Source organism: Carassius carassius, chromosome 26 (genome assembly GCF_963082965.1).
Source record: "Carassius carassius chromosome 26, fCarCar2.1, whole genome shotgun sequence".
In the NCBI taxonomy this organism is placed as follows: Eukaryota; Metazoa; Chordata; class Actinopteri; order Cypriniformes; family Cyprinidae; genus Carassius; species Carassius carassius.
Genome location: NC_081780.1, coordinates 14879115 through 14906137, shown reverse-complemented (window position 1 = coordinate 14906137; position 27023 = coordinate 14879115). Strand labels below are relative to the sequence as shown.

Here is a 27023-nt window from a genome sequence, read left to right as displayed (position 1 = left end):
TAAAAAAATTGCAACAATAAATCTCATAATAATAATAATTATTATTATTGGTTTATTATATTATATTATATTATATTATATTATATTATATTATATTATATTATATTATATTATATTATATTATATTATATTATATTATATTATATAATTTAAATTATATTATATTCAGATGTATTCTATTGTTTTGTGAGTGTGCGTGTTCACTATTTTACCCAACAGCTGTAGCAAAAATGTATTGCTTTTTGTTTGGTTTTTATTGCCTTTTATCTAATAAAGTCTGTATGACAACAAGTGGAGTCTATATGAGAACAAGGTCTTTCTCAGGTTGAAGAATGTCTTTTATCCAGTCAGAAGTGTTGAGATTTTGATTTAGACTTCTGAGAATGCAGGACCAGTGTGAGACTTCTGACAATATTCAAAGCTCAGTAGAAAACAGTTTTGTCCAGCATGAGACAGTCAGCGTGGTCTATAACATGCGTATATCCACAGCATGGGGTCCAATTAAAAATGCCCTCTTTAGTTTCCAATTGCCATGCTGTGTGACATAAAGGTTAATATCTCCCATGAACTTATAACTGTGTATCTTTGATGTTTTACCAGGGAAGAGCTGACTGTAGCATCATTTGAGAGCGTGACGTCTGCCTGTGCGGCCCAGACAGAGAGACAGGGCTTCCCCCTGACACCAGCATCGATTCTCCCGCTGAAAGACTCTCGTTTTTATCCTGTAGTATCGACGAATGATTCATGAGGCTGCATGGCGAGTGGAAATTGGCAGTGTGCTTTGGACAGAGAGATTGTGTGAGGATCACACGGGCAGAGATTAGCCACTGCACCTATTTTCAGAGACGGCTCGTGCCATGTGGACCCATGAGGGGCATCAGTATAAAATCTGCTTAATATGTTGGGCTCATTAGCCTTAATGTTTTTATAATGGCCAGATGCTTGAATCTCGTGTACACCACAGCAAAAGGCCCCTGGATAGTATTTGTGCTACTGAATTAGCTCCTACAGTAGACCAGATTTCTTTTCGTTGTACCACTTTTTAGTTTTGGTGCTGCATTGTAACAGTATCATTGAACAATTATTCGATGTTTGTCTCAATTATTGTAATTTTAGGCAGTCAGATTTGTGGGATCTGTTTTTAGGGAACCACAAGTGAGAAATTTGGGTTATGCACAAAAAAGCATTAACGCTATAACCCAAAGAGGCTGTCTCTCTTAAAGTCAATTAAAATTGGTTTAACTCAAAATTATAGAAGTTCTGAAACCCCTTTAACTGTGGTAAAATGACTGTATTTGGGCGGCTTATTGCTTTTATAAAACAGTGGAAACAGCTATGTAATAAAACACACTTACAGTATAATTGCACTGATAAAACACAGATGGTTATGTTTATTGATAATAATAATCTAAACACACATTTCCTCCAACAAGCAGAAGAGAAGATGGATAATTGTAATACATACAATTTCTTAACCAGCTTCACAATCTTCATGTTCCATTAAGGCCTCTCTCTGTCTGTGTGTGTGTGTGTGTGTGTGTGTATATATATATATATATATATATATATGTATGTATGTATGTATATAAATTAACCCATTGCATCTCAAATAGTACTTCAAAACCAAACTTTATATGTACTGTTGAAGAACATTTGCGATGCTGCGAGTTATTATTTTTTTTACTTTTTTTTTTTTTTTTTTTAAATTACGTCTTTAATTTTTCATCAAGTGTTTCTCAGTTTTAATATTTTAGTTAGACATTCACATACACATATATTTATTTCCGTATTTTTTTCATGTCACTGTGTTTTTAATTCAATAAAGTTCCTTTTCTAGTCTTTACTTTGCAAGTTTAGCCAACTTTTTTTCATGCTTAGGTTTTTATGCACACTGCAAGACCATTTCTATAACCTCTGTTGCTGGACATTCAAAAAGTATGGTGTATCCTAAACTGTGCTTAGCCCTCTAGCTCTGCTTTAATGTGTGAACTTTAGCCTGAGACTTTCCTGGATGGATATGAACGGTGTCCCCTCTTTCTGTAATTGTATTTTTCACCTGAAAGGGCTTGCCAGTCGGCTCAAATGTTTAGTAGTGTTGTTTTTCTCTGCCTGGTCGAATCTGTTCTAATGGAGGGCATAAGATGAGTTACAGCAAAGGATAGGAACCATGTATAACGTATATCCACATAAAAACCAACAAAAAAACTTTTATTGACTCGCGAAACCTAATACATCAGCTCAGTGTCTCAGCACGTAAAATCACAAGGGTGTGAGCGTTACTCTAAACAAATAAGTAATCATAACGGTACATTAAGCCACAGGAAACCCAGATCTATATTACAGCCATAACTTTATTTTATTCCTTTTTTAGCGCCAGTGTCCTTGGAGGCTTTTCTTGAAAAGATGTGTTGTCATGGTTGCAGTATGTCAATACCAGCGCACCCAGCTGTGCGATACCATAGAGCTGTATCTGTGAGCAGAATGGAGCCAAAAACAAGACTGGTGAGTCATCATTGATGGGAGTGGGGAAGACCTCGCTAGAAATCTAGGCTGAAATCCCCTTCCAGCTATGAGAGAGAGAGAGATAGAGAGATGATGGTCGAGGGAGCTGTATTTTGTAGATACTGCAAATCGCTTGGGATTTTTGTTGAGTAAGGATAATATGGCAAAATAGCAGCATGGTATATTAAGGACATGTATCAGTGTAATACCACAACATTTTTTGAAACCTTGGATGCTTGCATTTAGAAAAAACACGCAGAAACATGCCAAGCAATTATTACCATGTTTTAATGACAAATAACATGTTAATATTGTGTTTTTGTATGGTATTCTTGCAAGTAAGTACCTATAATGTATTATACTTTAAAAATACTATGCAATTTCCATGTTTCTTTTTTATATAGTGCATGCTAATGTGGTATAAATCATGAAAATATGGTATTACCTTGTCGCTGTATATTGAGTAGATGCACAATGGTAATACCATGGTACTGTATACTTTGAGGTGTTTTTGTACAGTAAGTTTAATTATCAGTGTTCCTAGTAGAACCATGGTAAGTACCTTAGCATTTTTGTATTTCATCTAAGATACTTTGACTTGTTCATATGCAAAGTACCACCAAAATGTAAAATGTTTCTTGATGTGGTGGCATGGTAATACCATAGTATAAATAATAAAAACATATGTAACATTCACGTTAATACCATGGATACCTTATGAAGCACATAACTTCAAATATTTCACCTACGCAGAAGTACCGAAATGTACTGTGGACATTTACTAAAGTAGTCCTATGGTACTTTTGGAAGTGCTTTGGTTCTGTTTAAATACATGGATTTAAGTACAACAGTCTTTGAGACCTTGTGTGATACCACAACTCTACCATGGTACCACCACTTTTCTGAGTCACCTTGGTAAATGTCTACAAAATACTACACTATAATCAATAAACTTCTAATTTGCTGCTTATTAATAGTTAGTAAAGTAGTTGTTAAGTTTCAATATTAGATAAGATTAGGGATGTAGAATATGATCATGCTGAATATGTGCTTTATATACTAATAAACTGCCAATATGTTAATAATAGGCATGCTAATAAGCAACTTGTTAATAGTGAGAATTGGTCCCTTTACTAAAGTGTTACTGATATGAGATACTTTGAATTGTATTATAAAAAATTAGTATAATTCATAGTATTCGAGTATGATTGTGTGCTGTGGTGAATATAAAAGCACAATGGTGTTAACCTCTGATGCAATCACTGAACCATTTGTAATTGAGAGCAACAGAGTGGAGCTCTGTTGTGATTCATTTGTCATTTACTCTTCTGAGCTCAGTGTAATATTTATATAGATTGGATATCACTTTCAGTAACCATCACAATTGTTGTCAGACCAGTCACGCATTTGCAAACAGTTGACACCTCTACACGAACGCGTCCTAATTCGAGCTGATTGCACACATTCACTGAGTCACAGGGTCTGAGGGAGTTTGCTCTCACACTGCCACTCAGGGACTATGCTAATTATTAGCATTAGTATATATTTTAAACTTCTTCCATCTACATGCGTTTCGTGAGAAATCTGGTTCCTCCTCAAAATCGGGTTAGCATACGTTAGCCTGATAGCTTGACTTAAACTTAAACTTCTCTGGAAGCAAACAAACAAAAAAACTGTTTGTATTGATCTGAATAGATTCATTAACAGCCATTTATTCAAATTAAAATGTTTATCGCACCAAATCGTCTTAATGAAATTAGTCTTGCTGTGACCTTCCTTTGATGTTTCTGTTGGAGCATCTACTACTCTATTGTTTCACCTGTAGGTCTATGCATCCATCCTTCATCTAGCCATGGTTTATTACATCAAAGCATTTTTACCAACTTGGAAGATCGTTTATGGTAAATTGTCTTTATGGTTCTTCACAACAAGACATTTTTCCCTCTATTATCCACTTTAAAATCTTCTTAAAGGTCCTCATTCCTGCTTCCTGTCCAAAATTATAGCTGGAAAAGCCTTCATGTGCTCTTTGGAATGACCTAATCTATCTCCGCTCCAAGTGGTATACACTCTCACCGGTCCCTATGGACAGTCATACCGTATCTTGTGATGAGATTATCTCCTTCCTCCTCCGACCCTCCCCCTATCAAGAGCCCAACATACCTCATTTCCTAGCCAACACTTGGTATTCTCTCCATCTCACTGGAGACTCATGTTCACCCGTTCATGCTACCCTCCTCCTCCGTTTTGGATGATCTTTGTGTCAAATCTCCCAGGACCTTACTGTGCTCTTACCCGAATGATTTCTAAATTATTAATCCCATTCTGCCATTGGAATTCTCTATGGATTGCCAAGCCAATGCCAGAGAACCTTTGATGTTGAGGTTGAATAGGGCCTGAGCAGTTGGGAATACTTCAGCCAATTCAAGGGGTGGGGAATTATTGTGTTGGCTGGATCTTTAGCTTTTCTAGACTCCTTTTCCACCATTCTCATTATTGTTTTGTCCATAAATGGGAAGCAAGCATCTCAATTGAAATGTTGCCTGCTTTGGCACACCCACACCGTTTTATATAGATTTCTTATTGACGTCAATTCATACATGATTATTCTCTGTAAATGGATTCCTTGTGACTGTCTTAAGGGGATAATTAAAGCAAAAATAAGTATTTGGTCATCATTTTCTCACTTTAATGTCTTTCTGGACACATCAGTCTTCTGTGGATTAGGGGATATTTTGAAGAATGTCCGGAGAGCTCTTTCCATAACGAGGACTGGCTGTGGCAAGACTGCATTCTGTTTAAAGTCCAACTTTAGTCTAAGTCCAAGACCATATTTTCACACTCTTTGTCTTTTCATGGACTCGGACCCAAGGCCAAGTCTGGTCTCAAGTACACTGCATCTGTTTCGCAGCCTGTGCTGATTCTCGCACATGATCCACTCTTTTATTCATTCGTTTTGACCCTTATTCAACTCGGGTCAATATTCAAGTCTTCTGAAGCAGTATGACAGCCTCATTATTTATGAGGAACTGACTGAAATGTTAAATCTCATGCATTTGCGTTTAGTTCAAATATGCTATATCACTTCAGTACCTGGATAAGCATTACAAATATATAGTACAGTACAAATAGGCCATATTTGACATCAGTGATGTCAAACCTGATTTTCATGTCTCAGCTGATGTAAAAGCTGATACAATACATCTTGTTGTACTATATTTAAACTGAACGTGCACAAATGAGATTTGAGAGCTATGGAAGATTTTTCATGGATAACGGATTAAAACAGTTGAAAAGTACAGACAGGCTATGCTTATGTCTATTGTTGAAGATTACAGAAAGTCAGCAATGACACGAGGGCGAGTCAATAATGAGAGAATGTTACATTTTGGATGAACTGTTCCTTTAAGAACTGTTTAACATACAAAAGACTGAGGATCAATCTAAGAACATATCTTTCAAAAAAATAAATTCCTGTTCAGAGCAAAGTGGCAGAGATTTTGAAAGGATGACTCGTTCTTATTGATATTGAGGTCTCAGCCCTTGTGGCACAAGAAGTGATAAATCAACTGTCACATGTAGGAAGCATTAAGACACCTTTAGAGGAAGCTCGCGACTTCCATTAAAGTGAAACTGCTCTATATCGTGCGCTATCTCTCTCTCCTATTTCTCCTTGAGCAAAGATTAATTCTGCAGTTCTGCTCAGTCAGGTAAATCACTCCAGTCCGGTGCTCTTTTGGCCAGACTTCCTTCTCTGCTGCCAAACTGTGAGTCTCTAAGGATACCTGACTAGAGCCGGCTAGACGGAGGTATTCTGAGCTAATCTGTGTGTGTCTTCAGCAGAAGTAGTGTGTGTGTGAGCACTATATTTATTACTAGGTATAGTTTTAGTGTACTGTATGTACCCACTTGAAATGCTTATTTTTGGCCTTGTTGCTACTTTTATTGATAGCTATTGAAGAAAAAGGAAATCTAGAGATGTGCACAAGATGTTATATATATATACATATGATTGAGAAATGATGCAAACCAGAATTAAACATGCATTATTATTATTATTATTATTATTATATGTGTATAAATCAGTTTGTGTAGAGTAATAATTCAACCTGTTTGTCACATATAAGTCCAAGTTGCAGGAATGCTGTTCAGCCTAATTTAACCCCTAGGTTAGACTGAATATGTGCTTTCATAAAGGTACAAATACCCCTTAAATTAATTCCAGATAGTGAATGGGTCATTGACGTATAAGGGTTTTTGATAGGACAGCTTTAAAATACAAAAAAGAATCATATCTACTGTAATAGTTCAAACATTAAGAATGCTGTTTACACATAAAGTCATATTAAAATTTTTAATTAAGTTATTTTAATGTTTTTTTTTTTTAATCTGAATTGGCCGTAGCCTTAAAAAATGTCATGTGGTGCGACTATGATTAATATAAAAAATAATTCATTTCCTTAACATGCTTAACAAGTTCTTAGTAATGAAAGTGTTTAGAAACAAAGACATTTCATAAAGTAGACATCATCAGACAACGTTTGTTTGTATATTATGATGGGAATATAAATAAAAATGTTTTGCAGTTTTGTACAGAATTACAAAAGACTTTGGAAATTAAGGCAAATAGTGCATAAATAAAAATAAATTTAGGGTCATTTCAAAGATGTTTCCAAAACAGCAGTTATGTCCAGACGGTCACATCACATGATATTGTGACTCTTACAGAAAAATACAAATAACTTGTGTTTTTTGAAAAATTAAAGTTAGTACATACATGAGAGAGAATCTTCATATATATGGTATATATCTTTTTATGCATTTAAACCAATTTTTTTTTACGGAAAAATGCAATCGGACAGAAAATTTAGATGTAACACCACTGACCCAAATATTGCCCCCAAATAGACAGTTTTTTTTACACTTGTTAAAGAATCTCCTCAACCATCACCAGTGTCCAGCATCCATTTGGATAATGTGACGGCAGCCACAGTACAATGGCGCCAGTGCGCTCACCACACACCAGCTACAGGTGGAGAGGAGAGAGAGATAGAGCCAGTTCTGTGGAATTATGAGCCAATTCAGTGGCTATGAAATGAGTTTTTGAATGAACATTTCCCAGAACTACTCCTCCTCTATGCTGTCTGAAAGTGTGTATATGGAGGATTACTGGACACGGGGGAACGGAGCAGCTTGAGTAGACTGCAGAGGTACTATATGGTGTCGTGTTAAGAGCAGATGAATGGACCTGTTTGTCCTGTGGTCTTGAGCAGCTCAATAATGTCGTCTCGGATTTACCAATGAAATTGATAATTGAGTTGGAGACCAGAGTAGCTTCTTCTCAAAGCACCTCATGCAATTACACCACAGCAGTTTATCTCTCTCTCATTAAACAAGCGTTTTTGAAAAGATTGTGGATTTTTATGTTAACTACGCCATATATGGTTTTTAGCACTAACAGTGGACTAACAGCTGCTGTTACTGAAGTTGCAGTGATCATCCATGGTGAATCAATCCGGATCCTGTTGTTTTCAGGATATGGGATTCACAACTCACTGATGTTTTTTTGATTGCTTTTGTTGAAAGGGATTGAGTCCAAAAATATAACTCACCAGCAATAACCACAGCATAGATTCTTTGAACAGAAAGTTCAAAGGAAAAATATTTATTTGAAATAAAAGCCTTTTGTAACATTAAAAATAAGTATTGAAATATCAAAATGTGACAGGTCTAAAAATTATAATATTACATGGTACATGTCCTAAAAAACCAAACAAAACAATAAAACATAAAAACGTGGCAATATAATGGTGCTTTTTTTTAAGTGTTCCAGTAAAATAGAAAAATGTCTTTTTTGTTCACACTCAATTTTGATATAATTGTTCCTAAAACGTGTCAAACTCATTTCTCAAAAAAAAAAAAAAAACCAATTCATATTTTCAAGCTTCATTACCCTTGTCAGCTTGACACAAGCTGTTTATGGATGCAGTGGCAGCTTTCCGTGAGTAAATATCTCTGCACTGCAACACCCCTGAGACATGAATGTAAATACATGGGTTTGCTCCAAAAGTTCCCACGATGTGTTTGGCATCATGCAGAAGTCCAGCTATGTGATGTTGCGCACCACCCTAAACCCACCACTCAGGGCGGATCGGCCATTAGCAGCTGCCTGTCAGCGAGCCTCAGCCACCGATGGTTGCTTGGCAACTGAGACCCTACACAGCCAATCAGCACGTCACAGGAGCTTGTTCTGCATAAAGCAGGTCAAGAATCACCCCTTAATTCCACTCACATGTCCTTTCTCTTCATTTCAAGGCCGATGTGAATGCCTCAAGGACACTTTGGGCCAAAGTCATTTTTATTGAAACATTATTAAATTTTTAAACAAAACATTTATATACATTCCTTCCTTCTACTGTACAGTAAAAGTCATTTTTTCCCTCCTATATTATTATATCTGTTATACTATTTTATCATATCTAATTAATTTAAAAGTAAAAGCATGCCTCTTCTCAAACAATCATGATTTGAGATCATCCATCTTCGCAGCACAAGTGTTTCTGGACTAAGTAGGCTGATGTCTACTATTTAAGATTTGAGATTTAAAAAAATACGCCTTAGCAACAAGGGATGCACAGTATTATCGGAATGTTATTGGAATCAGCCGATAAAAACTTTTTTTGAAAAAGAAACAAAATATATATAAATATTTATGCCGATATGCCTTTCCAATAAGACAAACAACTCGCTTGTGCTCAGAATGTGCTAGTGATAAGATTACCATTATTGAAGCAAACTTTTGCTGTAATGATGAATACTTAATTTTATTACTTTGATTACCTATTATTTAATTTCAGAATGTATGCACAAAATGACTCAGTAGCAGCCTAATGCCCGTCCAGTAGGCATTTTATTTACTTAAGGAGCACTGTTGGCGTGCTTGTAATAAAATGAAAGTAAAATACATGAGATATCGATTTTATTAGTTATTTTCAAAACTAAAAAAAAATAAAAATAACTTAAATAATGCTTATTGGTTCAAACAAGTATGTGTTTGCTCAGAACTAGCCAAAATTTAAAAATAATTTGTTTAGAATTTCTGCACAGTGGAGATTTGGTGTTGTTTAAAAACAAAAGGAAATATATCGGCATCGGCTATTGGCAAAAATGATTTGAAAAATATAGTAATATCTGCAAATATCGAATATCTTGCATTCGCTATTAGCAACCCATGTTAGTAAGAGTATGACAGCCATACTTGCAAGTGGACTCTAAGCAATAAGTGGCACATCTTCTCATTTACATTCTTGTCATGCCAGGATGAATAAACTAGGAATGCCTTCAGCATAAGAAGATATGCAGCATTTTATCTCATATAAAGTTAACGTTGTCTGTAGAATATCTGAGACAATATTGTTCAGGTCTTGCATGGTTCAGTCATCTATTTGGTCAGTTTAAAACCCGCATTTGATGCACATGTTTCTATACATGCAAACACCTCATCTCTCTGCAGACTGATATCCCCAAAAAGGCATTTTTCTTGATCTTTAGCATTAAAATGCCTCTGAGCTCGGCAGATTGTTCTGTCAAGCACCGTTTCCACAGGTTATGCTGTAAAAAACACCTCACACAGATTGAAGATATACATCATATCTGGACACTCAAGATGTGGAATGTTTTATTCATGTCACAAGTAGCAAGATAGAGGTTGGTTTGTTTTGAGGCTGGTGACTATCTGTCCTTGAATCGAGATGTTTGGAAGGTCTGATGTATCGTCGTAACAGCGCATTGGGCTTTAGGGACAATTTTGTTTGTAGAGTCCTGTCTCAGACTTGGAGGAGACTTTTAAAGTTTGTTTACCAAATAGGATGGTGGGAGGACAGATTCGAATATTGTTTGTTTACGGTGTTCTGGAGAAACTGAAATAATATGGCACCTTTATCTTATTTAAAGGCGTACAAAGTAGTTCTTTCCAACTTAAAAGTTTTTTTGCAGAAAGAAATCAAAAGTATTTTTGACATAATGATGAGACTCCCATGGTCCTATTTGTGGCCTAGAAAAATCTGTTATAAACTTTTGAAAAAAAGAAAAGAAAAAGTGAATACTTTTATAATGCTTTTGTGTGATGTTGCATTCACACCAGTAGGTGGCAGCATAAAATCCAAGACCACTTTCATATCAACCAATAAAACATATACCACATACAACCTAACTTTATATTTGATGCATTAGTTCAAAAATAAATCAGATGTGGTTCTAAGCAGTCTTGTTTCAACAATTTATAAAATCTGAACGTGTGATGGTTTCCGAAATGGGAATAAATTATACAACCATATATACACTCACTGGCCACTTTATTTGGTACACCTTGCTACAGTAGTACCTGGTTGGACTGCCTTTTACCTTAAAAACTGCCTTAATTCTTCGTGCATAGATTCAACAAGGTGTTGGAAACATTCCTCAGAGATTTTTGTCTATATTGACATGATAGCATCAGGCAGTTGCTGCAGATTTGTCGGCTGCACATCCATGATGCAAATCTCCTGTTCCTCCACATCCCAAAGCTGCTCTATTGGACTGGTGTGGAGTGGTGACTGTGGAAGCCATTTGAGTAAAGTGAACTCACGGTTCAAGAAACCAGTCTGAGATGATTTGAGCTTTGTGACATGGTGCATTATCCTGCTGGAAGTAGCCATCAGAATATGTAGATGTACACTGTAGAAATAAAGGGATGGACATGGTCAGCAACAATACTCAGGTAGGCTGTGGTGTTTAAATGATGCTCAATTGGCACTAAGGGCCCCAAAGTGTGCCAAGAAAACATCCCCCACACCATTACACCACCACCAGCAGCCTGAACCGTTAAGACAAGACAGGATGGATCCATGGTTTCATGTTCTTTACGCCAAATCCTGACTCTACCATCTGAATGTCGCAGCAAAAATTGAGACTCAGACCAGGCAAAAGAAATGTTTTATCTTCCTTTGTCCAATTTTGGTGAGCCTGTGCAAATTGTAGCCTCCGTTTTCTGTTCTTAGCTGACAGGAGCGGCACCCGGTGTGGTCTTCTGCTGCTGTAGTCCATCTGCTTCAGGGTTAGATGTGTTCAGAGATGGTATTCTGCATACCTTGGTTGTAACAAGTGATTATTTTAGTTACTGTTGCCTTTCTATAATCTCTAACCAGTCTGCTCATTCTCCTCTGACCTCTCACATCAACAAGGCATTTTCGTCCACACAGCTGCCGCTCACTGGATATTTTTTCTTTTTCTGACCATTCTCTGTAAACTCTAGAGATCCCAGTAGATCAGCAGTTTTTGAAATACTCCGACCAGCCCGTCTGGCACCAACAACCATGCCACGTTCAGTCACTTAAATCACCTTTCTTCCCCATTCTGATGCTCGGTTTGAACTTCAGCAAGTCATCTGCACCACATCTAGATGCCTAAATGATTGAGTTGTTGCCATGTGATTGGCTGATTAGCTATTTGTGTTACCAAGCAATTGAACAGGTGAACCTGATAAAGTGTCCGTTGAGTGTAAATCGCTGTTCATCTTAAATACAAGCCCTATGTGTTCACGTGATTTAAATCCTCTTACAAAATGCACAGATATCTATTTATGGTTTAGAAAAACTACATTACTTATCATCAGTAGGCAAGGAAATACCAGACCGTTCTCATCCCAAGGCGTCATATACTGACCCTTTTGACATTTCGTCAACATCCTACGCACATGGCACCCTCTATATTTACCTTAACTGCAGGGTCTGCACACTCCAAACACATTTCTATTTGTTTTATTAGACAGCTCAAGCTGTTTCTTCAAAAGAAGTTAAGTACATGGTTAAAATTAAAGAGAGAGAGCTGTGCAAGTTTACAGCTGGTAGAACTGGGATCCCCATCCAGTCTGAAGCCAGTGTCTTTTGTTACGCCAAAATCCAATTAGCTCCCAGCTGAATGGGGCCAATCTGTTTGAATTCCCATACGGTTTGAGTTTGCTCCCATTTTCTGTGAGTTAGGGAATCCCATCAGTGCTTTGGCAACTAAGCCCTACAAAAGAAAAATAAGAAAAAACACAGGTGGAGATAAATGAGCAGACTTTCTGTGTTTGATATGTAGATGTTCATGGTGGAAGGAGCTGCTAATTAGAAAAGAGAAGGAAAAGTCCATAGGAGATTCCATAAGAGATGATTTTTCAATCGCTTCATTTCTAAATGCTTATAGTCAAAGAGGATTTTTGTTTTAGATCTAATGCTGTTCTGTTGTGTTTAATATCCTGTGTGGGTAAAGATATGGAAAGGGCATTCAATGCATATGAGAATGAAAGCAGAATTGGCAGTTGTTCATTTGAACATTTAAACACCCTCGCAGAAATCACATACAATGGACAAATAGAAAGAACAGATGAAATATGATAGACTTGCATTCTTATAATCCCACAAGGTTGTTGCTATTTGGTCGCTGAGGTGTTTTTTAGCTTTTATATTTATTCATTTAACAGAAACTGTTATCCGGTTTGACACATTTGACGCATCGACATTGATTATTTCTGGATTCTGAATGCTAACATGAGACCCTTAAATGTAATGCATACGACTGTTAGTGGTGAGGATTTTGATTCCTCTCAGTCTGAATCTGCTCAAATAAAAAACGATTCAATCGCTTATTCATTTAGTTGCTCTTTCTGTAGGTACAGTAACATCATTACGCCAGTTAACATTATGACTGAACCATTAACATTCCAACTTCCAATCATTTACAACTAAAATAAATCTAAAGAACTAAGAAATAAAATAAATTATGCTAGCCATAACATAATGAATTATTTCGCCTCCGGGTTTAAAGCATAGGACAATGAATCAACTGAATGTATCTAACAGCTCATTTGAGCAGCCATATAGAGCGTCCATCAAATTTTCACACAAATGCAAATAATAAAAGACAAGCTCTAGTTTTTATGTGACTGATTATTATTGTTGTCATTTTGAATAGCTAGGTTTATAGCCATGTCCCTTACGATATCCATCACTGTGATGAAGGCCAGTAAACAGCTTTACTACATGGGTTTATGAGGAGTTTACATGTTAGTAGACACCCTGAGAAAGTGTAATAACGTGGCCTCCACTGGGATGGCACAGATAAAATGGTTTATCAGGAAGTAGGGGCTCGTAATCCCTCTTGAACAGCTCTCTTGTTCATCTGCTCCACTTCACTGCATCAAACATAGACATTCAAAACACAAAGATGTCCTTTCCAGACCTCACGGAAATCATAAGAGCTTATCTATTCTTTCCTCTCACACACTAGTCATATGTCGATTTTTGTTTCATTAAACTGAGTCACTGGTGTGAAATCAGCAAGGAATTTGTCAAGCTGAGCAGGAATCAGAGAATAGAGCACGATACAGCAGCAAATGCGAAATCTTAAAAAGAGCTTGTAAAGCTGGAGTAAATGTCAAGCTTGATAAAACGGATTCCCTTTGATCTTTAAAACAAAAACCCTTGCTGCAGAATCCAGACACTAAAAACAGGCGAGACTAGACCTGATGTGTGACTGCATGGTGATATTTACCATGTTTATTAATATTCACATGAGAAGATTTTCTGTTTTAGCATTAGCTACCCTAAAGGCTGAATATTTTGAGCAGAACCTAAAGAGATAACATTAATAAAAATGTCACCGTCATTTAATCACCCTCATGTCATTCTGAACCTGTAAGAACGTCTTTAGAGAGCCTCTATTCTCACCAAGGCTGCAATTATTTTATACAAATACTGTAAATTACCGTAAAAAAATTGTGTAAATATTATAGCAATTTAAACCAAATGTTCTATTTTAATACATTTTAAACTGTATTCCTGGCCAAACTGAATCTTTACCAGCCATTATTTAGGTCATTAGTGTCACATGATCCTTCAGAAATCATTGTAAAATGCTGATTTAGTGGCAGTGTTAAAAATAGCTGTGCTGCATAACATATATTTGAAAAACATGACAGATTTTTTAGGATTCTTGATGAATAGAAAATTAAAAAATCTTTTAAACAGAAATGGTTTGCAACATTATAAATGTCTTTATTGACACTTTTGATGAGTTTAATGCACACTTGCTTAAAAAACATTAATTTATTAAACAACAACAAGCTTTTTATTTTTTTTCAAACTCTATTTTTCAACTCTTATATTGTGGGAAATACACTCAAATTTAGTCTTTTGTTGTCCATCCTCAAGCTAACCACAGGCTCTACTCTTCACCACAACGGTAACACTACAAACCCACATAACAGAAACCTTTGTAAATTCGAATATAACACAACATTTAAGTACTAACTTATGTCCCTCTATGTTACTCTTGTGTAAAAACACACAAAATAACACTTCATTTCTACATTTATTTCCTTGTTTTCTGATGCAAAGCATGCTGGGAACTAGAAAACGCAATAACTTTAAGTTCACCTTACTACAACAAAATTTTGAGTTTACAGAACTTATTTAAATTAAGTCCAATGAACTTTCATTATTATTTGAGTGCAATTAACTAATTTCATTTGATTAATTTCACTGTTTGGTTTTACAGTGTATATATATATATATATAACATTTACAGTAAGTTTAAGTGAGATTTTATGCTTCCTGCAAGAGGGAATTACTGTATGTAAAGATGTTATGTGAACTATTTCTTTCCAGCGACCCAAGAGAGAGGTACAACACAGAGTTGTGGATGTACAATGGCAGTGCACCTCAGAGACAGCTCAGCTCTAATGTCTCTCTCTCTCTCTCTCTCTGAGGAGTTCGTTCCTCTCCACTGGAGTTCAGCTCATCACAACCATGATCACTGACTTCCTACAGAGACTGCTTGAAATCAACATGAAATGGCTTTCATAACCCATTTCCATAATGTGACACTTTCTAATTGAAAAGCTGTTTGACAGTTGCTTAACATTAACCAAGATCCTATTCAGCTAGATTACATGAATTGATGAATTGTGCATACCAGGAATGTGGATTAAAAACAAGCTGAAGTGTGCAGTTTCCCTGGACCCTGGACCACAAAACCAATCTTAAGTCGCTGGGGTATAATTTTTTAGCAATATCCATTGTATGGGTAAAAAAAAAAACATTGTATGGGTCAAAATTATCCTTTTTTATGCCAAAATTCATTATGATATTAAGTAAAGATCATGTTCCATTAAGATATTTAGGAAATTTCCCACCGTAAATATATCAAAACATAATTTTTGATTAGTAATATGCATTGTTAAGAATTCATTTGGACAACTTTAAAGGTGATTTCTCAGTGTTTAGATTTCATTGCACCCTCAGATTCCGAATTTTTAAATAGTTGTATCTCGGCCAATCCTAATAAAGCTTATTTACTCATCTTTCAGATGATGTATAACTATTTTCGAAAAATTGACACTTAAGACTGGTTTTGTGGTCCAAAGTCACAAATAATTGTTTGACTATTGGTTGAACTGTTTTGATAGAAGTTTACAAGCTGGACTGCTGAAATGAACAAAGCAATGTTTTAAAGTGCTGAAGAGTGACAGCGTTTACACTCTGCTTAAGATTGTCTTACTCATAGTTGTCTTTGCACGTTAATCTAAGAAAGGAGAAAGTATTCTAAAACATGACTGAAATGGCCAGGTTTATGTAATTGGGACAGAGTGTTCTCAGTGTTATGAGTGTGGACAGCAGTGCTTGGCTCCTCACTGGAGCAGCACCATGGACAGCGACAGCCCTGTCAGCCTCAGGTCTCCCCTGCGGGACTGACACTGCACACACATCTGTCCGTAAAGAACATCTGTCCAAAGGAAGGATATTCTAGTTGCATTCAGGTCTGTTTCATTCTGTAGTTAGTAACTCCTAACTGAACATATGTTGCTCAATTGTTAATACTCTGTGGTGCTTTATGATCTGTGGTGCAGTGCTCCCCAGAGCCACACTTTACCAAGAGGCTTTGTGCTAATAAATTTCAGCAAATTAGATTTTCTGCAAAGTAAACAAAAAGTATTGAGACCGCTGGATTCTACAGAGAACTCAAAACATGAGCTATTATTTATTTGTTTATGTAAAGCTAAAATGAACGTACCCCCCCCCCCATTTTTTATGCATACAACAAAGTTTTTATGCAATAAACTAGTAGAGTGAGAAAGAGAATAAAGACAGGTTTGTCAGTATATTTGTTACACAATTTTCTACATTGATTTTGTTTTCCATACTCACTGCAAGGGCATATATGTCATTTTACAGTCTCAGCTAGGGGTGGGCGATATGACCAAAATCTTGTATCACAATATGAGTAATTTTATATCCCAATATAGTTATTTTTTCTTTTAGTAATGTGTTTTTTTCTTATCATCAATATCGATATCTAATACAAAAAACTAATAAAAAAAAAATTCACTGGAGATAAACAGTCAGTGATGAAATAAGAACAAGAAACTAATTACAAGCAATATGACAAAAAACTACAATAAATAAGAAAGACATTGTGTAAATTATTAAAATATAAATTAATATATATCAGCATAATTATTATCATTATTTATTCATTTACTTCTTATTCTAGTAACAAAAGTTATTGAGCCATGAGAGATGTTCTCTCACTTTTGTTTGATTAACATGAATGGCAGACAGGACGAATATTGGACAGCTTCCCCTTTAAGACGATGTCCGGATCCAATGTACCAGGGTTCCTCAATTAATTTTCGCAAAACTAGGCGTTTTGAACCGCTACCATTTCAACATGTGCAGTTTTGTCGATTTTTTTTCCGAAAATATTTGGTGCAAAGATGCACTGAAACATTCACGTTCGCCGTATTTACTTAATGGAGTCGTGGTAGTGAAGTCGGGTAAGCTCATTAAGACGGTGTTTCCTAAATGTTTGAATTTCCCTAAATGCAAAATAAAATAAACAAAACATTTCCACGCGTAAATATGGAGATCCTACTATTCGTTGGGAAATTGCACGGCTGCAACTTTAAGACAGAAGCGAACTCCCCCTCTTTTCTCGAACAATGGTCTCTACCAGCCACCGCTGCTCTCGCCGCTGAATCCTCAACGTGCCATTTTATTACTAATGGGCAAATCTGGAAATCAAAATGTCATCGATACACGGGACAGTATCGCGTTTCTGAGGATGCCAGCGGTGGATATTCGCGCGGGTTTCGCCGGAGCAGTGCTAATTTTGGCCAGTGAAGCTTCCTCGTTGTGAATCGGATGATTGGAGCAGCTGGGCGCTCGCGCTTAGATTGCAGCTGTCATTGATATTGCACAGTGAACAGTGAGTATAGACAACCCATACACAATACAGTTTTACCACTCTCATTGTGTCCGACTTGAGAAAATGCAGTATTCTTTGTGCATCATTCTCAAGGTGATTGGGAAATGCCTTTTTAGTCAAAGGAAACTTCCAACAGATGTGAAAGGTATTGCTGTAGTAACAGAGATCAATGAATGTGTGAGTGAGTGAATGAATGAATTATTGAATGAATGCGTGTTTATTCTTGGGAACTGTTGATAATCTTTCATATCTCATGCAGGGAAAAGGTGCATAGATCAATGGAAGACACTGACAGAGAGAAAGGAAAGAGAGAGGAGGGAGGGAGAGAGAGAGAGAGGCTAAGACAGGCATGATGTAATGCGCTTGAGACAATGGTTGAGGATTCTCTCCAATTAGAGTCACAGCAGCAGACTAGGCTGTTTTGAAAGCGATGAGATCACTTTAACATGCCGGCTTTCTAGGTGCAGTAGCCATGTCCCTGCATATCCCACTCGCCTGTGGTCCGGCTGTAATGGACCTTATTCACATGTGCCGGAGGAATGAGTGAATGTGAACCTGGTGCTCTAATGTACAGTACTAATGGTTGGCTGTTCAGTCAAAAACAGCATGTTTAAATGATTACAGCATGAAGCTCTGTTTAGTTACTTGACACACTTTATAGTGATGTTACTCACACAGAATTCATTTCAACGCTAATATGTAATATTTTACTGTTTTACTGTCATTAGACAATATTATGCTAAAATTGCATACAATCACATCATGTTTATTGTTTATTAAAGCAATTTTGTGACTCTGTACATTTTTGAAAGTTTCAAATGTGATCTAGTAAACGTCCAAACATATAGCACTATCTGCTTTTTAAAACCTCACATGAAGTAATTATTGCTACTTTGTGGACACTTAACATTTATGTGGCAGCCATGATTGCTTCCTATTGATGGAGAATCGAGGTGGCCACACTGGGGTTCTTGCCTCTAATGGTCCATACTGTAGACAGAGAGGCCGAGATTAGGATGTCCCACTGACCTGTTGGTTGTGCTGGTGTGTTAAGGCTACCTCAGCCATTTCCACTGTATTTGATCAAATGTACAGCTGGTTTGTTTGACCTTGGTAGGGGGTGTGTGGTGGAAAGGATCTTTTTCACAACACTGAATGTGTGCAGGTTGGTTCTAGTTTATGGAAGTGAAAAATTACAGTTGGGTTCAGCCTGAGACCACTGTTGAAAACCTGGGATATAAAATCATATTTAAATCTCAAAAAAAAAAAAAAAGGTATAATATAAATTGACATACTGGTAAAAAATGTATAACCTGAATGTACTGCAAGTCGGTTTGGATAAAATGAATAAATGTAATATAAATATATTATATAAAAATGTAATTATTATTATTAATGTAAATATATCATATAATGTAATATGGAATTTTAAGAGCACACAGTGGAGTCCAGTCTGAGCCTACTGTTGTAGAGCTGATATTTAAAGTCGAATTGAATTATAAATAAATAATAAAAAAGATTAATATCAAAATGATTCAATATTGAAATGATCTAGTCATTCTAAAACACACACACACACACACACACACACACACACACATATATATATATATATATATATATATATATATATGTGTGTGTGTACATATACACACATACAGTCTTTTAAAAATGTAATTTAAATCCTCAAATAAACAAAACGGTTTATTTATTGTATAACCATGAACTATATAAATGTAATGCTTTAAAATAAATTCAAACTCAGTAGAGTCTAGTCTGAGACCACTGTTGATTAAAAATATCATTTGAATCTCCAAATAAACAAAAATGTTTGAATATAAAATGAAAGGGAGAGAGAGAGGAAATATATAATGTATTTAGTACAAATGTAAGTAATTAAAATAATAAAAGTTTAAGATTATTATATATCATGTTTAAGATAATGCAAGTCACTAATCAAATGAAAGTAGGCTAAATGTGAGACATTGACAAACTTATGGAGTTCATACGGCTTGAAATTGTCAACAAATGCTACAAGGACAAACCAAATACTTGGACATTTTAAAATTCATGTATATTTTTTCAAAAATGAAGTTACATTAATTTAAAACAATCTAAATAGGAGCTTTTTTATTAGTGATCTCTGACTTTTGAAGCCCACTATGTATCAAATGCAGCATCATCATTTTCATGCTTGGTGCAGTTCCATTATTCTTGACTTGTCTTGTTTCACTACAAAATCCACAGATGTGATTGAACTCACTCACCTCAGCCCTCCCTTTCCTCTCAATCTGTACCTCTCTCTCTTTCTCCCTCCCTCCACCCACAGCCATCCATTCATTCAGACAGACAGTGTGTGTGGAATATGATCGCTCTTTTTGTCATCAGTGGGGCTTTTACTCTGGGCATTGCCTTGTGCTCCACTCAATACTCTGATTGAAATGTGGGTTTAAAATACAGCGTACAGCACTCTCAAATCCAATTGCGCCATTGAGCAGTCTTGGGTTCGTGCCCATCTGCTTTAAATTTCACTGCAGGATGTTATGCCAAATATCCTCGAAATATTCTTGACCTTTTGTTAAAATGTGTTAACAGTCAATAAACCACATTCCTTTGTTCATTTATTCAGTCCAGCCCACACACTTGGACCATCACTGCTCACAAACCCCTACTTTCAACTTGGTACAGTCCATTATTGGATTATTTGGCGCTGTTTGCTGATTAACCAATTGTAAAGGGATTGATCAACAAAATATATGGTACATAATAGATTTGAAGACCTTTATTTAACCTGTATTGCTACCAAAATGTGGCGTAATTGCACTAGAACAAGGCCACAGATCCCTTGAGCAATATAAAAACCGAATTATACTGACCCTTTTGGATCAGTCCAAAGTAAACCATCATAAAGCAATTATTGCCCAAATGGGATTCCATTGTTCTTTATGTTCATTGAATACCGCTGTGTATATAGTAGGCTGAAGTTGAACTCTGGATCATTCCGCAGTTAAAGTTTTGAGGTCTTTCCAGCCTCGCTGCTGATGTCTGATGTTAGTATCTGTTTGCTGTTATGAAATATAGATGGAGTAGTCTTCAATTAAGATGCTGTAATGGTTTTTCTCTTCCCCTCTTCTAATCCTGCTGCGTCATTCTTTCTTTCTTCCTTTCTCTCTTTTCTTTCTAATTCACGGAGCTTCGTATAGATCACAAAGATTCAGTTGCTTTCATTTGTTTGGTGGTTCAGTTGAGTTTCATTCATCATTTTTCATTTGGAGCATGTACGAACGTGCTAATAATGACTTTTTCTGCAGAGTTGACAAAAATTTAGATGCTACATAGAATTCAGAAAATTAGCAAAATGTTACAATTTCTGCTCTGCAATTTGCAGTTAAATGTCAAAATATAAAAAAAACCATCTCTAGACTAGTAGAGTGAGAGAGAATAAGGAGAATTTTGTCAGTGCATTTGTTTCATTTGTGTGTAGAATTAATTGTTACCTTTTTGAAATTATTATTTATGTACAGTGATTTTTCTAATTGTTGTTAAGTAAGGGGTCCTATTTCAAATTCAGAAAGTTTTGTTAACATTGTGTGAATTGGAAAAAAAAAATTCTTTTTGGATGCCCTTCTAATCTACCAATGGTTGTACTCATTTTATTGTTGAAATATTGAAACTAGATTTTTTTTTTAATTGCTGTAAAGTCAAATGATATAGAACAGTAGACACAAACTGTAATTAATTAACTCAATTACAGCATCTCACATGCAATAGATCATGTGATTTCACTCCCAATTAGTAGTTTGTTGTCATTGTTGAGCCATCCCTTACACATTAACCCACCCTTATAGCTACCCTTATAGCTACCCATACACCAAACCTGTCCCTAACCTCACCCACATCCCACCGCAATAGCAGCAAAAGAGTTTTGCAATGCAATATGAACACAGTTAGTACACTGTACTTATTTTTTGATGTAAGTACGTAATAGTTAAGACCACCTAATATAAAGAACAAAAACATCTAAATCTATAGTTTTCATTATAATTAAAACAACAAATTCAAAGAAATAAAAAAAATCCATTGTGCTGTTATTGTAGCTATATATGTCTATAAATAGTTAGGTCTATTTATAGTTAGTAAAAAATGACGTTTATCATTTTTAGTAGATGTACCTTCTGAGTAAACCCTATAAGTTGTCTGATTTTGTTATTGTGGAGCTGTTGTGCTCACTGACGCTGAGTGATAGTGGTGTCTGTGTCAGTGTGACTGAATGTGTCAGTCTTCTATGAAAATAAATGTAGGTATTTTTCCCCTATTGTAGGCAGAGAAGTGTGTGTGTGTGTGTGTGTGAGTGTTTGCGCAGTGATTGAGAGGGAGTCCCAGACTCTGTCCCACATGAATAATTTATTGATTGGCATATGGCATTGAGACGTCACTTCTATTTCAGTTCCTTTGTTTTTCTCCTTGCTCGCTTCTCTACGTTAGATCCGGATGTTTCTCAAAATATCAGCAAAAAGCAACCTTTCTTGGTTTTGAGTTTGACCCGGCCGTTTATAGAGATTCGACAACTATATAGTTGATGCTCATTTTTAATTGAAAATAGGGCCAAGGGTAAGAAGTGGTGGTGATTTGTTTTGTATTGATCAACTATCAATATCCCAATAACTACCTCCATGTTAGACTGTGACAGATGAGAAGATGCTTCCAGACACATGAGGCCTCATTTACAAATCATTCCAAGTCTTTTCAGTTTCATTTGTACTTGTATGTGACTGAAAGTAGGTGAGTTGTTAACTCAATTAGTTCATCTTTTCTCCATCGGTTTGACCAATTAGGAATTTTCTGAACAGTTGGTAGGCGGGGATTATGTAGATGACAGGATGATCAGCCAATCACAGTATTGAGTCTATTCTCATTGCATGTTTACATTTCATAAAAGAACATATTTAGTTTTTGTAGCTAACTTAGGTGAGGTCTTATTGCTTTAATCATCTGTTATCTAAGTGATATATGTCAAGCGTTTTGATGGGACGTGGTCTAACTCATGACAGACCTTTACGCATTAATTTGTCTTCTCAATTGTCTCTTTATTTATAACAGGAGGGAAAAAATCTGACTTTTCCAGGCTGCTACAGGGCTCTCCATTGTATGCTTGGTTGGAGACAGGAGAGCTGGCCGCAGCCCAGAGCGTTTGTGGGTCTAAAGTTATCAGTTAGTGGCTAGCTGGGAGATGGTGGGAATGGTGGACTAACAGCCTGTTCACATGGTGTGTGCAGGCCCACTGCCAGTGACGGATGGACTTGTAAGCCTGCTATCTGTAAACAAGAATAAAGTCTGATTGTAGGCCATATGTCTAATATGACAATGACTTTTTGTATGTTTCTATGTGTACACTAAAGGGAGGTCAAATTGATTGTTTAGAAACTGTTATTAGTTTTGCAGCTTTCCATTTGGTGAAGCAAATTTCAAATTGATCCGCTATCAGTATCTCAATAAATGCCTCAAGAACAGTCGCTACGTTAGACTGCAAATGAGAAAGAAATGAGAGCTGCTTCTGCTCATTTACAGATTATTTCAAGTTATTTCAGGTTCACCTGAATTTGAATGTGACTGAAAGAGGTGATTTCTGAGTGGGTTATTTGTAAACTCTGTAATTAGTCCATCCATTTCCATCAGTTTAACCACTCATGAATTTTCTGAGCAGTTATGAACATGTTATTTAACTGACAGGATAATCAGTCAATCACATGACTATTTTTCACACTTCTTTTATAATTATATTATATTATTGTTACATAAAATGAAAGCTATTCATAATAATTAGCAAATTGAAATAAAGCTGAAATCATAAATATTAAACTTAAAACTTAATTTAAATAAAAGTTGAAGTACTAACATTACTAAAGCTTAAAATATTTTAACTAAAATTAAACTGAAAACTAAAAATATAACAAAATAAAAGCTACCTCAAAATTTTAAATACTGTAATATAAAAAATACTAAAATAATACATTTTCGAAAATAAAATATATTTTTTACAGTTATTTTATCTGTTTTTCAATAAATTAACTGGTTTAGCTGTTTTTTATGATAAATCATCTGTTTTTAGTAAATCATCTGGTTTTAGATTTTATAATGTTTTATTTCTTTGTTGAACCATTTGTGTTTAGCTGTATTTTGTTTAATCGGCTGGTTTTAGCAGGGTTTTTTTTGCTTATTAATTACCTTAATTATTAGTTATTTAAAATGACCAAATTAAAGCTTAACTATTTAAAAAACCTTCAAACTTCAAACTTTGAAAATTACTTCAAATTTTCTGGTTCGACTTTTTCAAAGTTTGTCTACAGACTTTAAATAGTTTAAAAAATATATTGTTAACAAGTTAAAAAAAAAAAAAAAAAAGTTATTTCTTGAGAAAATTGCTCTGCTTTTTTCATAAGCCACAAATGCCAGGCACATCTTTTAACTCCCCTAATCTTGAGCATGTGCTTCCATTGTTGCCATCCTCTGTAAGGGTGTAATATATAAGCCACCTGAGACAAATGGCACAGATGGTGGTTGTGGTCTGTACCAGGTCATGGTGCTGCAGGAGACAGTTAAACACCGCTGTAGAGCACCGTGTTACATAAGCAACAGAGGAAATGATGCGTTCCGGTCCAGTAAACGGCACAAGCATATAATCTAGAGTGCAGGAAGCTCACTCTCCTATGACATCATTACTTTATTATGCATATATACTCTTCAAGACTATTTGGACCGATTCATTTTCTGTATAGTTGATAATAACAGGACATTAGACATCCCGAATGTACCGACACACTTACACACACAAGATTTACTTGCCAAGACTTAGTCTTTCTCTGTTCATCTGTTTATTCTGTTCTCACTCTGTTGTAAACACACACAAACACATCTCGTCCTCGCCAGGAGATTCCTCCACCCGCTCCGCCTGTGTTGTATCATCACATCCCCGGCGTGGAGCTCTGTGGCCCTGCGTGTTTTTAATGCTGGTTTCCCCTACAGCTAGCAGCCGCCTCAGTCCTGACAGCTTTGAGTCTAACAGGAGCAGACACACATCACCACTACGTACACACAGTCTTCTCACAGATGCTCGGAGCGGTTCAGTGCTTTTACAGATAGACCCGAAGGGATTGACAGACTATAGCAGTATGTTAATGCATAGAAAGTGTTGAGAATATCATTGTTCAAAGATGTTTCTTGTTCTTTTTAAGGCTGCATTTATTTGTTCAAAAATACAGTTAAACGGTAGTATTGAATTTATTTATTTCTTTTTTTCTTTTTTTTCCGCAATTTAAAATAATTTTACAAATTCTGTTATATTTTAATATGTAATGTGATGGCAAAGCCGGATTTTCAGCAGCCCTTACTCTAGTCTTCAGTGTCAAATGATCCATCAGAAATATTATTATCAATATTATCAATGCTTGATATTTTTTGTGGAAACTGTGACACACTTTTTTTTTTTAAAGATTGAAATTAAAAAAAAAATAGTTTACCCTTTATAAAATTGTTAAACTTCATAAATGTCTTTACTGTCACTTTTGTTTTTTTAATGCGTCCTTTCTGAATATATATATATATATATATATATATATATATATATATATATATATATATATATATATATATATATAACATAAACCTTAAATAATTCTTCTTTTTTTTTTTTTTTTTTTTTATTATTATTTATTTTTTAACATTTAAAGCCTAAAAATGACTGTGGCTGTACCATAGTACAATAAATTTAATAGTCTAAATAGTGCAAATTATTGTTATTGTTGTTTTAATTTATATTTTTATTAATTATTATTTAAATTCATCATTAAAACTGGTAAAAAAAAACAATAGTATTAATATTATTATTGAAATAATATATTTCAATAATAATAATAATGATATTATAATAAGATAATTATTGTTATTAGTATAATTATTATACTGTTATATATAATTATAATATTATATAATGAATTATGCACAGCCATATTTTTACTACTATTATTAATATGCAATGATGTTATTTGAAAATGTTATTATATGTTATTATATTATATTATATTATATTATATTATATTATATTATATTATATTATATTATATTATATTATATTATATTATATTATATTATATTATATTATATTATATTATATTATATTATATTATATTATTTTTACACAGCATTAAAATAATAGTCAAAATCTAGTAATAGCCAATCAGTGTGTGGTACTGTACAAGTAACAAAAGCTGCACAAATGATGTTTGTAGTTGTTTACCTTTTGAAGTAATGCAAAGAATAAATAAATAAACTTGCTTATAGTGTGAGATACAGTATCATTAACACTGGTCTCAAAATGGACAATCTTTTCAGAACCTTGTCAATACAAGTAAAATGGATTTATATAGCACTTTTCACAATACACAATGATCCAGAGCAGCTTTACAGATATTTCCAGGAGTTTCCTAAGCATTCCTCCTCTCTCAGCAGGTAAAGATGATGTGCGAAGTGATGCCCACGATCAGTGAGGACACGGCGATGAGCCAGCGTGGCTCCCAGAGCAGCGCCTCCGACCCTGACTCGCATTTTGAGCAGCTGATGGTCAACATGCTTGACGAGAGAGACCGTCTGTTGGACACCCTGAGAGAGACACAGGAAAGCCTGGCCCTCGCCCAGCAGCACCTGCAGGACGTCATCTATGACCGGGACTCACTGCAGCGTCAGCTCAGCTCCGCACTGCCTCAGGTACGACATCTACTCCCAAACTCATCGAACCGTTCTCCTGACTTACACCACAGAGCCTGGTCCACACAATCAGCTTGTTCCTCCCTTTGTAACAGTTTACCTCTTGAATATGGATATCGGAGTACCAGAGGAAGTGATAAATGTTCATTTCTCACTCATAAGATACATTTAGTTCGTTCCTTTGCTGATCGTTTCAGTAAGTTTTTCCCCATCTGAGAGACTTTGAAAATATAGGCTTGTCACAGCTGGCCGTGTGTGATTGCAGCAGCTATAGCTGGTGATACTAAAATCTGCGTCCAAGTGTCTCCTTCCCAACAAAGAGGACTAAAAATCACCAAGTGCGGTTTTTAGCTGCGCTACTATTGCCTAGAGACATGGGAAAAGCGATGGCTTACGTAATCACGACTAAACCCAGATTAGCTCCACGCTCCAAGCAAAAGTGTGTCAGTAAGTGTGTCTCTGTGGTCCTGGCGGAG

The 27023-nt window shown here is 35.6% G+C and overlaps 1 protein-coding gene across 7 annotated transcripts in view; it reads left to right on the top strand.

Annotated features, from left to right (window-relative positions):
* Positions 1-27023, top strand: part of LOC132105870 (liprin-alpha-2-like) — a 216017-nt gene that overhangs the window by 23483 nt on the left and 165511 nt on the right. For 2 of the 7 annotated variants that reach the window (XM_059511342.1, XM_059511338.1), the window contains exons 1-2: positions 17469-17787; positions 26290-26547. In XM_059511342.1, coding sequence (XP_059367325.1) covers positions 26299-26547 — 249 coding nt within the window. In that variant the 5' untranslated portion in view covers positions 17469-17787; positions 26290-26298. Of the gene's footprint in view, positions 1-17467; positions 17788-26289; positions 26548-27023 lie in introns of those variants that run through there. The other 5 variants (XM_059511344.1, XM_059511343.1, XM_059511340.1 and 2 more) reach the window with 4 other exon arrangements.